General features: G+C 44.5%; 1 protein-coding gene across 1 annotated transcript; it reads right to left on the reverse strand.

Annotated features, from left to right (window-relative positions):
• Positions 1–3589: 3589 nt before the first annotated feature.
• Positions 3590–6272, reverse strand: LOC147463587 (vacuolar iron transporter 1-like). The gene is made up of 4 exons (XM_086529311.1): positions 5967–6272; positions 5443–5528; positions 4735–4849; positions 3590–4430 (listed from the first exon to the last, which is right to left on the reverse strand). The coding sequence occupies exons 1-4, from the start codon at positions 6158–6160 to the stop codon at positions 4133–4135; spliced, it is 693 nt and encodes a 230-aa protein (XP_086385437.1). The 5' UTR covers positions 6161–6272; the 3' UTR covers positions 3590–4132.
• Positions 6273–13307: the final 7035 nt, after the last annotated feature.

The raw sequence follows: 13307 nt of genomic DNA on the forward strand, positions 1-13307 counted from the left end.
ATTACCTTGGCAAACGGAATGGCAAAAGCAGTAGGATAGATCTCTCTCTCTCTCTCTCTCTCTCTCTCTCTCTCTCTCTCTCTCTCTCTCTCTCTCTCTCTCACACACACACACACACACACACACACACACACACACACACACATACACACGAACTTCGAAGTGCAAGAGCCGGGAGAATTACCTTGGCAAAACGAATGGCAAAAGCCGTAGGATAGATCTCTCTCTCTCTCTCTCTCTCTCTCTCTCTCTCTCTCTCTCTCTCTCTCTCTCTCTCTCTCGCACGCACACACACACACACGCGCCCACACAACTGTGGATAGCGAGGTCTATCTCACACACTGACGCACACATAAAGCTGTGAAATTTAATTGAATAGCGCTCTCTCTCTTTCTCACTCACACACACACAGAGGCTCAGAGCTGTGGATAGCGTTCTCTCTCTCTCTCTCTCTCTCTCTCTCTCTCTCTCTCTCTCTCTCTCTCTCTCTCTCACCCCCACCCACACACACACACACACACACAGGTTTTGCGCTGAGTGAGTGGGTGAATTTAGTTGCACGCTGAGTTGCTTGAGCCGCGGTTGTACGTGCGTGAGCCGATGAAGTTGACGGAAATGCAGCTAAACGTTCAAAGGCAGGCAGAATGGCGACGCGTGGAGGTGTAGAGCGTTGGAGAACTTTTTAAGCCCAATAATAAAGTAGTATAGATAGAAGTATCTATCTTTGTAGGCTTGGTGCTAAAAGTACACCAATGCTAGCTGGACAGGAACAATCTTAATAACATTCTAAGAGTACCGATATCCACTAGATCCAAAAAACAATTCTTTTAGACCCATCCACTAGACAATATAAGTACCGTGAGTTAGAAGATTCACAGGTTTTGAAGAGTACAACAATCGTTTTCTAATGTACAATCCATAGGAAATCGTCTATCCAATTTGTTTTTCCAAGGCTATATTTGATTGATAGTCATCCTACGTCATCTATATTCTAGTGCTGTTGTGAAGGCCTTTCTGTTGAGAGGGTTGCGAGGGGGCCTAGACCTGCTTGAAAAACGTAGCGACCATGAAAGCGAAGGCCTTCAAGTTTTGAGGGTTGTGAGGGGGCCTCGACCTGCCTGAAAAATGTAGTGATCATCAAAGCGAGCGGCTATGATGGGCTGTTGGAAGAAGGCGATGAGCATGTGCAGGTGCCGGCTTTAACATTGTTAGTTAGGGCTATTGGGCAGGCTAGGCAGGTTTGTTGAAGGAGGGTGGCATGGAAGAAAGGGGAGTGCAACGCAGGATAGAAGGGAAGGGAAGGGAAGGGTAGAGCGTGATGCAAGGATTCTTTTGAGGTATCTAATGAATCTATATGTATTCCATAACATCAGAGCGAGTGCCCTTTACACGTGTCGAAAATTGCAAGATGAAGGCTAAAGTCCAAATCGCTTCTGCACACGATAAAGAGGGAGAGAGAAAGAGAGAGAGAGAGAGAGAGGCCGCCAAAGGCGGACGGCTGTACTAGTTCATTATAGGTAGAGCGAGTAGTATCTTGATTTTGACATAAGGTCCTTGTTTATTTTCCTTACAGGCCAAAAAATTGCATTCTCGTACTCACGGGTTTTTCTCATTGATGCTTCAAACCCCTTCCACTAGTTAGCTTAAGCTTGAGCATCTGTGATACCATCCTATCTTGCACAAGATGCTCAGTATTTTATTGAGACCATTTTCTTGTAGCACAAGAAGATTTAGAAATTTTCTCATGTAGGAAAACAGAGTCTTTCTCAGTGTTTTTCATACAATGCATAACATCATGAGCTTCTGCTCAAGAGGCGCCGCATACCTAGCTAGGTACGATTGGGGGCAGGGGACCCCCGGCCCCTCCACCGGGCCGGCGGTCCCCTACCCCCAATTGTACCTAGCTAGGTATGCAGCGCCTCCCTCACAAGGAAGTTTTGGACAGATTCTCACAATGATTCCCACATTACGACTTACCTCAACATCATGAGCTTCTGTGAGGGAGGCGCTGCATACCTAGCTAGGTACGATTGGGGCCGCCGGCCCAGTGGGAGGGCCGGCGGTCCCCTGCCCCCAATCGTACCTAGCTAGGTATGCGGTGCCTCCCGAACAAAAGCTCATGATGTTATGTATTGTATGAAAAACACTGAAAAGGGCTCCCTTTTCCTGGGTGCCATGAATAGAAAGTCTCGACAAGATTATATCATATTACCATTTTTTTAACTCGTGGGCCAGAAAGGCATGTGCTAGAAGCAAAAGTGAATCTAGGTCTCTCCGATGAAGAGTAGCTTTATGTATTTTTAATCTTAGTAAGTACTTTGTTGCTCATTGCTCTCACTATGTACAAAAAGGAAATTCATCCATTCATTTCAAATTTGCATTAAAAATTTTCTGGTCTTATGGTAAATTTATTCATATCTCGGGTCTTACTGAAACTGCATCTGCTTGATGATTGTGTTTGTAAACAACAACATCCTATGTGACATCAACCTCCTTTCAAAATTGTTCAATGCGACACGGACTCGACAGAGATAATTAGTAGGCCAACAAACATTATGCAGAAAGACTGTAAATCAGAAAAGCACAGAGACAATAGACGAAGGGACAACATGATGTGTTAGGCCTGCAATGCGACAAATTAGCGTTCAATGTGATGAGAATGCAGCAAGAGTGCACATACGAGCTGTAATGTCAAAGCGGAGCAAGTTGGGAAATATACTTAGGATTTGAGCCATTGGGCAACCAACATACCCAATCTTATGGATATGCTGTCTGATTTAGAGGAAAAAAATAAAAAATGTGAGCTTAATTGGGTGTATGCTAGCCCAAATTTATATGACTGGAAGGTCAGACAAGGAAGCAATGTAGGGGGGACATTATGACAACAAGCATACCCGGGCCATCATGACAAGAGTCAGGGTATAACTCGCCTATGGCGTTACACTCCAAAGTACTTGTTGATTCTTGATCCAGCTCCACCGGATCATCAACAAGAGACACCATCCTGTGATTTTGTATGGTTGTAATAGATTTGTATGGTTGTAATAGATTATAGGAAAAATTACCAAAATACCCCTCTAATTTGTGGAAATTCCCAATATACCCCTCAAATTTCAAAAATTCCCAAAATACCCTTGTATCTATTTTTGTTGGATCTTCAAGATTTTCTAATCTTTATTCTTGTTTGACAATTGAGATCGGTTTTTGAGTGCTTAGCATGTAATTTTTTGCAAATTACCTCCCAAAAAAAAAGGCAATTATGTATAAAAATAATGAAGGAATTCATCTCCAAAGCCTACATAACCAGCTCAAAATTTAGTTTTAGCATCCTGTATGGTAGACAATCACTCTTCTTATGAAAAGCTACAAGTTTTTTGTTTTTCAAGAAATTTACTCTCACAACCAAGGGTATTTTGGGAATTTTGGAAAATTTGAAGGGCATTTTGGGAATTTATGACAAATTATGGGGGTACTTTGGGAATTTTTGAAATTTGAAGGGTATTTTGAGAATTTTCACAAATTAGAGGGGTATTTTGGTAATTTTCCCTAGATTATATACACATGAAGCTTGAAACAGTGTGACCCGGGAGTTCACCCTAGTGGCGTTGTTAGAAGACAGAGAACTTTAAAATAGTCTCAAAAAACAGAAACTTAAAACATTCATCTAAGGACCGACAAAGCTAAGACAAAGAATTTAAAAATAATGTCAAAAGACGGAAGACTTGAATTCCCCGTCTCCTAACAAAGAATCTCAAAATAATGTCTAAAGACAGAAAACATGAATTCCTTGTCTCCTAATTAACCAGCTTCTACATCCTGTGTATGCAGAACTAATTCTAAACTAGCTCTAAGGCTATGGTCACGCGAAGCTTAGTTTTCCGTAAGCTGAGCCGGCAATCGATCTCTGATGTGCGTCAGCTTTTTGCAGGTATTCACCGGCTTAGTAAGCTAACTATGCCTAAAAAGGCATAGTCACACAAACTTACCCACCCACTGCCGGTCAGCGCCAGCTCTCTCTCTCATGCTTGCGACTTGTTGTTCCTCTCTCTACCTGCTGCCGACGGTGGCCATGTTGAGCGCCTGTCAAAGGCTGTCGGGGCTTACTTCTAACTAAGCCTCGCGTGACCATGCTCTAAGACTGTATTGCCAATGCAATGCCAAATGCAGTTGCCGAAGCGAGGGCACCAATCAAGGTTGTTTGTAGGGCACTTACAAGTGGCCTAGTACCAGTGAACAAGCCCTTACAAAACCCAAAAAGAAACAACGCCACAAGAGTCACCCCAATGGAAACCTTCAATGCAACTCTTGCTCTCTGAATTAGCATGTATGGAGTCAAAGGGATCAAACATCCAAGAATGTAAGAAATGGCAATTGTGATTGCACTTTGCAATGCTCGCTTTGGATCGGGCTTCTCTAATCCGAGTTCAAACCTGGTTAATTAACAAGGAGGTGATGAGATTAAGCACAATAAGTTAGAACTTAGCTAGTAGGATATCACAGGAGAGGGGACATAGTCTATGAAAATGTCTGGATGGGTGTCCAGTGTTCGAGTAGACATAGTGTGATATAAAAGTGACCAGTTCTAGTTGCTCATACACTAGACACCCATCGTGACGGTGTCATTGACTCTCTCTCTCTCTCTCTCTCTCTCTCTCTCTCTCTCTCTCTCTCTCTCTCTCTCTCTCTCTCTCCACAAATTAGAAAGCAGAAGATAAAAAAGCAAAAGATAATGACCTCATCATGAACTCTAGCCAATCTTCTGGCCAGTCTCTCAATGCTTCCACAACCAGATTGTACTCATGTGGTCTTAAACCAAACCTAGACAAAATCTCTCCGACTTCATGAGCTTCTGCAAACCAAATTTAAACACCGGCACAAAATGATGGAAATAAATACTACAAAATCTTGTTCCACAAAAAGACGACAACAAATCGATGTGTTACACTAATCGATGCCTACAACCAATACAACATTTTCTTTCAAAGTTGACTCTTCACAAGAAGTTTTGGACAAATTCTCACAATAATTCCCACATTGTGAGTTACCTCAACATCATGAGCTTCTGTGAGGGAGGCACTGCATACCTAGCTAGGTACAATTGGGGGCAGGGGATGCCGGCCCGATGGGGGGGGCGGTGGTCCCATGCCCCCAATCGTACCTAGCTAGGTATGTGGTGCCTCTCGAGCAGAAGCTCATGATGTTATACATTGTATGAAAAACACTGAAAAATACTCCATTTTCCTACATGAGAAAATTTATAAATCTTCTTGTGCTTGCAGTTATTTCTAGATGATTACCATTCATTGCTGTGCTAAATGTGCCTTGCACAATAGAGAGGGAGTCTCACCCTTGGTTTGTTTTGTTTTAGAAGTCGGGGATGGGTACCCTTTGTCGTCTCCCCAAAACAAAGCACAAAAAGAGTCTCACCTAAAAGAGTCTCACCTGTGTCAGGAACCGTCAAGATCTCCTCCTCTTCCCGCTCCTTCTCTCTACTGTAGTGATCGGCATCGCTCTTGGCAGCCAAATACCTACAAAACAAGAAACATGCAACTCTCTCTCTCTCTCTCTCTCTCTCTCTCTCTCTCTCTCTCTCTGCACAACGGACAGCTAGCAGGTGAATTCGTGACTGGAGATCATACTTTAGCTAGCCGCTGGCCCCAAAACGGCGATCTTTTCCAGCCAGCCGACGCACACGTGGCCGGGCCAATGGAAGCGCTGGGTTTCTCCTCCTGCCAGCAATGGGCTCTTCCCTGCCTCACGCTTCCCAGCTGGCTGTCCAATGTGCTCATTCGCTGAGGGGTCGTTGGCTGACCAGCTGGCTATATTGCCAGCGCAGAGGCAGGAACTCCTTTGTGCTCTCTCTCTCTCTCTCTCTCTCTCTCTCTCTCTCTCTCTCTCTCTCACACACACACACACACACACACACACACACACACACACACAAAAGAAGGGTCAAGCAAACCAACCCGCCAAGCCCCATTGCGATGGCCCCGGCAGCAACTTCAGCAAGGCCGGCAGTGACAACAATGGAAGAAGCTGCATTGGCACCCGAAAGGCCAGCTGCAAGCGCAAAGGGCACAGTAAGGCCGTCTGACATGCCGATAATGATATCCCGCACGACCTCTCCTGCTGTGAAATGATGCTCTGTGTGAAGAGCCATCTGATCCTCTCTCTCTCTCTCTCTCTCTCTCTCTCTCTCTCTCTCAGGGTTTTGTCAACTGGGTGTGCTCGGCACAGGCGCTTCCTAAGCACTGGCGCGGGAGGACGGGGGAACTGTGTTAGCTGTTGGAACGCTCGTTTGTTGCATGGGAGAAGCGTTGGGGAGAGTCAAAAATAGAAGGGAGTCAAAAATAGCAGCGCCTCTCTCTCTCTCTCTCTCTCTCTCTCTCTCTCTCTCTCTCTCTCTCTCTCTCTCTCTCTCTCTCTATGTCTCTCCTCGTCTATAAATGACACGGGATGGCCGTCATGGCAGGGGGCTTTGGGCCGTTGGATCAACGCAAAGGGGGGGGGGGGGGGGGGGGGGGGGGGGGGGGAAGGTTTTTATAATACTTCTGTCACTATTTCAGCGGTAGGGATAGGTGGGTTGGATAGGGAGTGGGGGTGTTGAGTGGGAGGTCGGGGGTTCGACGTGACAACGGGTAGCCTAAATTTTTTGTCATCATGGAGATGGCATCAATGGCGGATTAAATCTCCACCGTTGTTCCCTCGACTTTGTCTCGTGGCCTTTATAGACGAGGGTGGGCCTTGCAACACAATGTTGTAGCAATGACAAGGCATCTGGAGACAGATGCAGGCACTTCCTTTCGGATAGTTTGGTTTTTTGGGGAGGGGGAGAGAGAGAGACTATACCAGAAACTGTACATGCATTGGAAATCCTCGCCATACACCTTCCCCTTCTATCCAAAGGGAGTGACAACAAACATCCATAACAACCTATATCCAAGCACTCCCACATCAACTTGCAATTGGAAGACCTTACTCCAAAGATATCCTTGATAGATATATGTGAATAAGTTACTGACTCATTTACCAATTGCATCTTCCCTGACCCAACCTAACAATCGACTTGGAGCTCTGAAAGGATCCATGGGAATTTCATGCAAGATCACAACCCACTTTACATAAAACAATCGCCAATGTTGTTTAAGGAACACTTAAGAAAAGCGCAATTTTTGTTTCGAGAGACTAGAAGTCAACCAAGAAGAACCTAAATTAAAATTTTCACAAGAAAAGATAGAGCAAAGTTGGACAATTGACGATACATAAGTATCCAGATGTATAAGGAGTGGCAACTTTGGAATGACACTAATATGCAAGAAACTACAAACTGTCCTTCATGACTTCAATTCCTCAACGGTAGTGAGAGGTAACCATGGGGGCATCCCTACCCCCAGTTCTTTTTCAAAAACAAACAGGTAGGTCGTAGGGGTGTATATGATGTGTATCAACCACAATTGCTTTGATATCTATTCCGGATAAAAGTATAACACCCAACTCCACGCTGCAAGCATTTTGATGGAATATACACACTAATATCAATTTTCTAAATACTGTTGGAATTAGGGTTGCAGAGAAACACACACAGCTTGGAGAAGACGAAGGAAGCTCAAGGCACACAATAGAGAGTGTATTCCTTAGTGTGCAATGGAAAGATAGATAGCCCTAGAGTGATGGGCGTATATACAATGCACGGGGGAAAAAACCTCCTAAAGAGGGAAAAAATGCCCCGGCGGTCCTAGTGTGTTCACACACATCACTACCACATGTATATGGTAACAAATCCCCCCTGGAGTGATGCGGTGAACGAGAGCTGGCACATGAGTAAAGGGAAGTGCCATGCCCTGAGGACAGGATCAGTCCACAAAGGGGAGTAAGCCCAAAGCTTTGCGGAAAGCTTCAAGCTTCTCACGAGACAATGCCTTTGTGAAAAGATCTGCAAGGTTGTCCTGTGTTGGCACATAAGCCAAGCTGATCTCTCCTGCTGAGAGCCTCTCCCTGACATAGTGGTAATGCACCTCAATGTGCTTTGTGCGAGCATGAAAAACTGGGTTCCTCGCAACTGCCAATGCGCTCTGACTGTCAGTGTAGATAGTGTTGGCAGTGTCCTGTCCAACACCCAAGTCAGCCATAAGGCGTCTGAGCCATACACACTCAACCGTAGCTGTGAAGACTGCCCTGTACTCAGCCTCACAACTCGAAGTGGCCACAATAGGTTGCTTCTTGCTCAACCATGATATACATGAACTGCCAAGCATGAAACAAAAACCACTTGTGGACACTCGCGTGTCAAAACAACCAGCCCAATCTGAGTCCGAAAAAGCATGTAAGTCTGGCGGCAATGATCCCCCCTTGGGATAAAACAAGCCAAGATGTAAAGTGCCACTAAGGTAGCGGAAAATCCTCTTGACAGCCTGCCAATGCTTAGACCCTGGGCTATGCATAAATCTGCTAACCTGCGAGACTGCAAACTGAATATCTGGCCTCGTGTTGCATACATAAATGAGGCAGCCAACAGCAGTTTGGTAAAGAGTGACATCAGCAGGATCGCCAGCATCATGTAGACTCAACTTCAAACCTGTTTCCATGGGAGTGGCAATAGGTTTGCAATCCTCAAGTCCAAACTTACATAGCAATGTCTCTATGTAACTTTTCTGACACAAGGCAATACCACCATCACACTGCTTAAACTGTATACCCAAGTAATGATGCAACAGCCCCAAATCTTTCATCTTGAAAGTAGCATTCAAATCAGCCTTAAATTCAGCAATATGTCTCTCATTTGGTCCAGTGATCAGCAAATCATCAACATAAAGAACCACAATGAGAAATACATCATCCTCACGCTTTACATACAATGTGCTTTCTGTTGGACTGTTACGAAAGCCTCGTTTAACCAAATGAGTGTCAGCTTTCTCATACCAAGCACGAGGAGATTGCTTCAACCCATACAAAGCCTTCTTACATTTGCACACTTTGTCCTCTTGTCCTTTTATGACAAAACCGCGAGGCTGCGTTACATAAACTTCCTCAAATATGTCACCATTCAAGAAAGCAGTAACAATGTCTGATTGATGTACATCCCAACCAAAATGAGCTGCCAATGCACATAGAAAACGCACAGTAGTCATACGACAAGTGGGAGCAAAAGTCTCTTCATAATCTATGCCTTTTTGTTGTGCATAACCCTTTGCAACAAGTCGAGCCTTATGGCGATCGATCTCACCATCCGGCTTGCGTTTCAACTTGTAAACCCACTTCGTACCAATGGCCTTTTTGCCAGGAGGCAATTCACATAAAGTCCATGTGTCATTCTCTATAAGTGCATCATATTCTGATTTCATGGCAGCAATCCAATTTTCTGAATTCTGTGCTTCATCAAAAGACAGAGGCTCCTCAACATCATGTAAACTAGACACAGCCAAAGCATAACAATCTGATGCATAAGATGCATGGCGAGAGCCTGAACGAGTACGACTAGATAAAGGTGCATCCAATTTACTGTCACGCAAAGTGTGCACCAGCCATTTTGGCATACCTCTAGCCTGCTCATTTTCAGCCCTTTCCTCATCAAGTACATCATGTACATCTGCATCAGTAATAGGCTGTTCTAAAACATTTTCAGAAACCCCCATAGGCTGTACATTTGCCTCATTGGAACTTACATTCGTATTTCCACCACTGAAAAGAGGCAACAAAGTGTCATAAATGTCCTGTGAGCTTACATTACTGTCTCTAGTACATGACAGCAAGGGTTGAACAGAATCTTCCACAAACACTACATCCCGTGAAACCAAAATACGTTTTGTTTGCGGGTGATACAACCTGTAACCTTTGCTTTCAGCACTATAACCAACAAAAATACATTTGACAGCCTTATCATCCAATTTTCTGCGCTGCACTTGTGGCACCAAAGCATATGCCAAACAGCCAAAAACACGCATGTGCTCAATAGAAGGTTTTCTATCATGCCATGCTTCATATGGAGTAATAGAATGCAAAGCTTTCGTAGGACACCTGTTAAGTACATAAGTGGCACACATGATGGCCTCAAGCCAAAAAGAATGCGGTAAAGCTTGACTTTTGACCATACATCGTGCCATTTCCGTTAGTGACCTGTTTTTCCTCTCAGCAACACCATTTTGCTGAGGTGTATAAGGCACTGTACATTGGTGTTTTATCCCACGACTAGCCAAAAATGCATTAAATTCATGAGACATATACTCCCCCCCTCGATCGGAACGGAGGGTGCCCATAGTACATTTTGAGACATTTTCAGCCATAGCCAAAAATTGTTTGAAGCACATAAAAACTTCGGACTTCGCTTTAAGCGGAAATACCCACGCATGCCTGGAGTAATCATCAATGAAAGTCACGAAGTACAGGTAATTGCCCAAGGACGGAGTTTGCATGGGCCCACAAACGTCACTATGCACAAGCTGCAACCTGCATGTAGCCCTAACTGAACCATCCTTTGGAAACTTAGAACGCTGCATTTTACCCAGAATACAGCCTTCACAAACATGTTTGATAGGTGCTTCAAGAGGCGGCAAAGAAGCAACCATATCAGATTTCTGCAAACGCAGCAAACTGGCAAAATTCAGATGGCCAAAACGTGCATGCCAAAGTTTTGCATCTGAAATAGCCCTTGAATCTGCAACAGCATTTGCAAAATTTTGTCCACACTTGTCATACAAAGTGAGCTTATACAGCCCACGGCACAAAAGCCCAGATGCAACAATTTCATCACCAAAACTGAGATCATGAACTGTACATCTGTCATCCACAAATTTGACTACAAGTCCAAGTCTAGCAAGTGCGGATACAGACAATAGATTCTTCTTGATCCCAGGTACATAAAGTGCATCAACAAGTGTGAAGGAACTGCCATTAGCAGCAGTGAGCACAATCTTTCCAACTCCCTGAACTGGATAAGAGGCGTTGTTGGCACAAGTGACTGAATTCCCATGAGGGACAGACTCGAGAGAGGTAAACAATTCACGATGTGAGGTAATGTGCTTTGTAGCACCACTGTCGAAATACCACACATGTGAATCTGCAGCAACTGACAAGCATGCATCATGGACAGCAGGATTGTAAGTGCACTCTGCGCTAAAAGCCCATTCTGCATCAACATCAGCATCAAAATCTCCTTTCACAGAAGACTCAACAATGGCTGCATTTGTAGTGGAACCAGCATTTGCAGTGGAACCACCCTCTTTCTTCTTAGCCTCTTTGGCCTTCAACTTAGGACACGACTTGATCAAGTGATCATTGGCTTTACAATAATGGCAACGCATCTTCTTTTTGCCCTTATCACCAGAATTTCCAGACGAAGTGCTGCCAGCAGAAGCATTAGGAACAGAATTTTTGCCACTCGCAGCAAAACCATAAGAAGTGGCTGCATTACTGTTACCACCCTTTCTTTGAGAAGCAATAAAAGCCTGTTCAACTGCACGCTGCCTAGTCCTGTTTTTTCTAGAAAGTGACTCTTGCAACAGCAATGTGCATAATGCATCAAACTTGACAACTTCAGGATTTCCTTGGGTCATCAGTCTCCAAGTACTAGCAAAAGTCTGGTAGGAATCTGGTAAGGCATCAAGAACAGTCTGCACAAGGGAACTGTCAGAAATGACTTCACCTGCAGAAATGAGTTGCTCATTGATATCCTTGACACTAGCAAGGAAAGTGTCCATATCATCCTCCTCATGCATAATCTTCGACTCTAGCTCTTTACGCAGCAAAGCAATTTTAGCCTCATTGCGGCTTGCATAAAGACCTGCTAGAATATCCCAAGCCTGTTTTGCAGATTTTGCTGAACGGATGTGAGGAATAATGGTGCGCTTCACAGACAACGCAATCAATGCATGAGCCTGCGCATCCTTAACATCCCAACGAGCTTGTTCTGCTGTAGGCAAAACAACTCTAACAGCTGCAATCCTTGCAGCAAGACCTGCAACATCCTCAATATCGCCTACATCTTCAGAACCAGGACGTACATCAATGCCCTGCACAATGTTCCAGACACCTTTTGACACAAGAACGTGTTGCATCATATAAGCCCACATAGGGTAGTTGTCCCCATCCAACCTGTCCTCAGCAGCAAACATCTTGAACACATCTGTGTTGTTGTTGTCAGCCATGGTAAATGCTGCACCTGATGTGAAAACTGCCCGAAAATAGGAGAAATGGAGCGGGAACAACTTGTGCTATATAGCACAAACCGTAGAAGACTATAAGGCACCTGTTATGCAGAAAACGGCACTGACAGAATATCTGCACAAAATGACGAAATAGCCTGTGCAGTACTGCCCGTAGTGGAAACGGAGGCCGAAATGAGCCCAAATCAAAATTCTGAGCAGACCAATCTCTTCGAGCTATCCCAAAATATTTGTCGACCTGCGAACGCTTGCCAAAGCTCACTGAAATCGGAGAAAGTGAGCAGGCGTGTGCTGGAGCAGCTGGCGACTAAGCCCGGGAGGACGTGACCTGCTCTGATACCAATTGTTGGAATTAGGGTTGCAGAGAAACACACACAGCTTGGAGAAGACGAAGGAAGCTCAAGGCACACAATAGAGAGTGTATTCCTTAGTGTGCAATGGAAAGATAGATAGCCCTAGAGTGATGGGCGTATATACAATGCACGGGGGAAAAAACCTCCTAAAGAGGGAAAAAATGCCCCGGCGGTCCTAGTGTGTTCACACACATCACTACCACATGTATATGGTAACAAATACCACCTGTATCAGAGGGCATCATGAAATTGGCACTTGGATTTCCAGTTTTGCAAGTAAGAAATGATGAATATGGGCCCATTTGCAATTGTCAGTATTGGAGTCCTTGCTCCGCCTGCCCGGCCTTGAGGGTAGCCTTCCGCTAGTAGTAGAGATAGTCGTAGCTAAGGAGATTGGCATAAGACAAAGACCCTTGCTTTGTAGGGACTGCATAGCTGAACCCATATCCTCTTCCATTAAGCTTGCAACCCCGGGGCGGTCACTTTTTAGAATGTGTATACTATCACGTGAGTTAACCGGAGAGGATTATTAAAAGATCAAAATGTATCAAAATGTATACATACAGAGGGGGGTGGGGGTTTTTTTAATAGGCACCTAGTGTAAATATAGTATGTATATTGAGGTATTATTAATAACCTCTTAAACGCACGTGATATAGGAAGCTTTTGATAAGTGACCGCCCCGGGCTTGCAACCTCCTCCTCGGCAATTGCCATCACTTCCTGGCAAATCCAATGTAATGGAATTGGCCAATTAACTTGAGAGTAGTGGAAATTAGAGAGAGTACTTTTGAGAA

The sequence above is a fragment of the Adiantum capillus-veneris genome, chromosome 2 (genome assembly GCF_014529385.1).
Source record: "Adiantum capillus-veneris isolate H3 chromosome 2, ASM1452938v2, whole genome shotgun sequence".
Taxonomy (NCBI): domain Eukaryota; kingdom Viridiplantae; phylum Streptophyta; class Polypodiopsida; order Polypodiales; family Pteridaceae; genus Adiantum; species Adiantum capillus-veneris.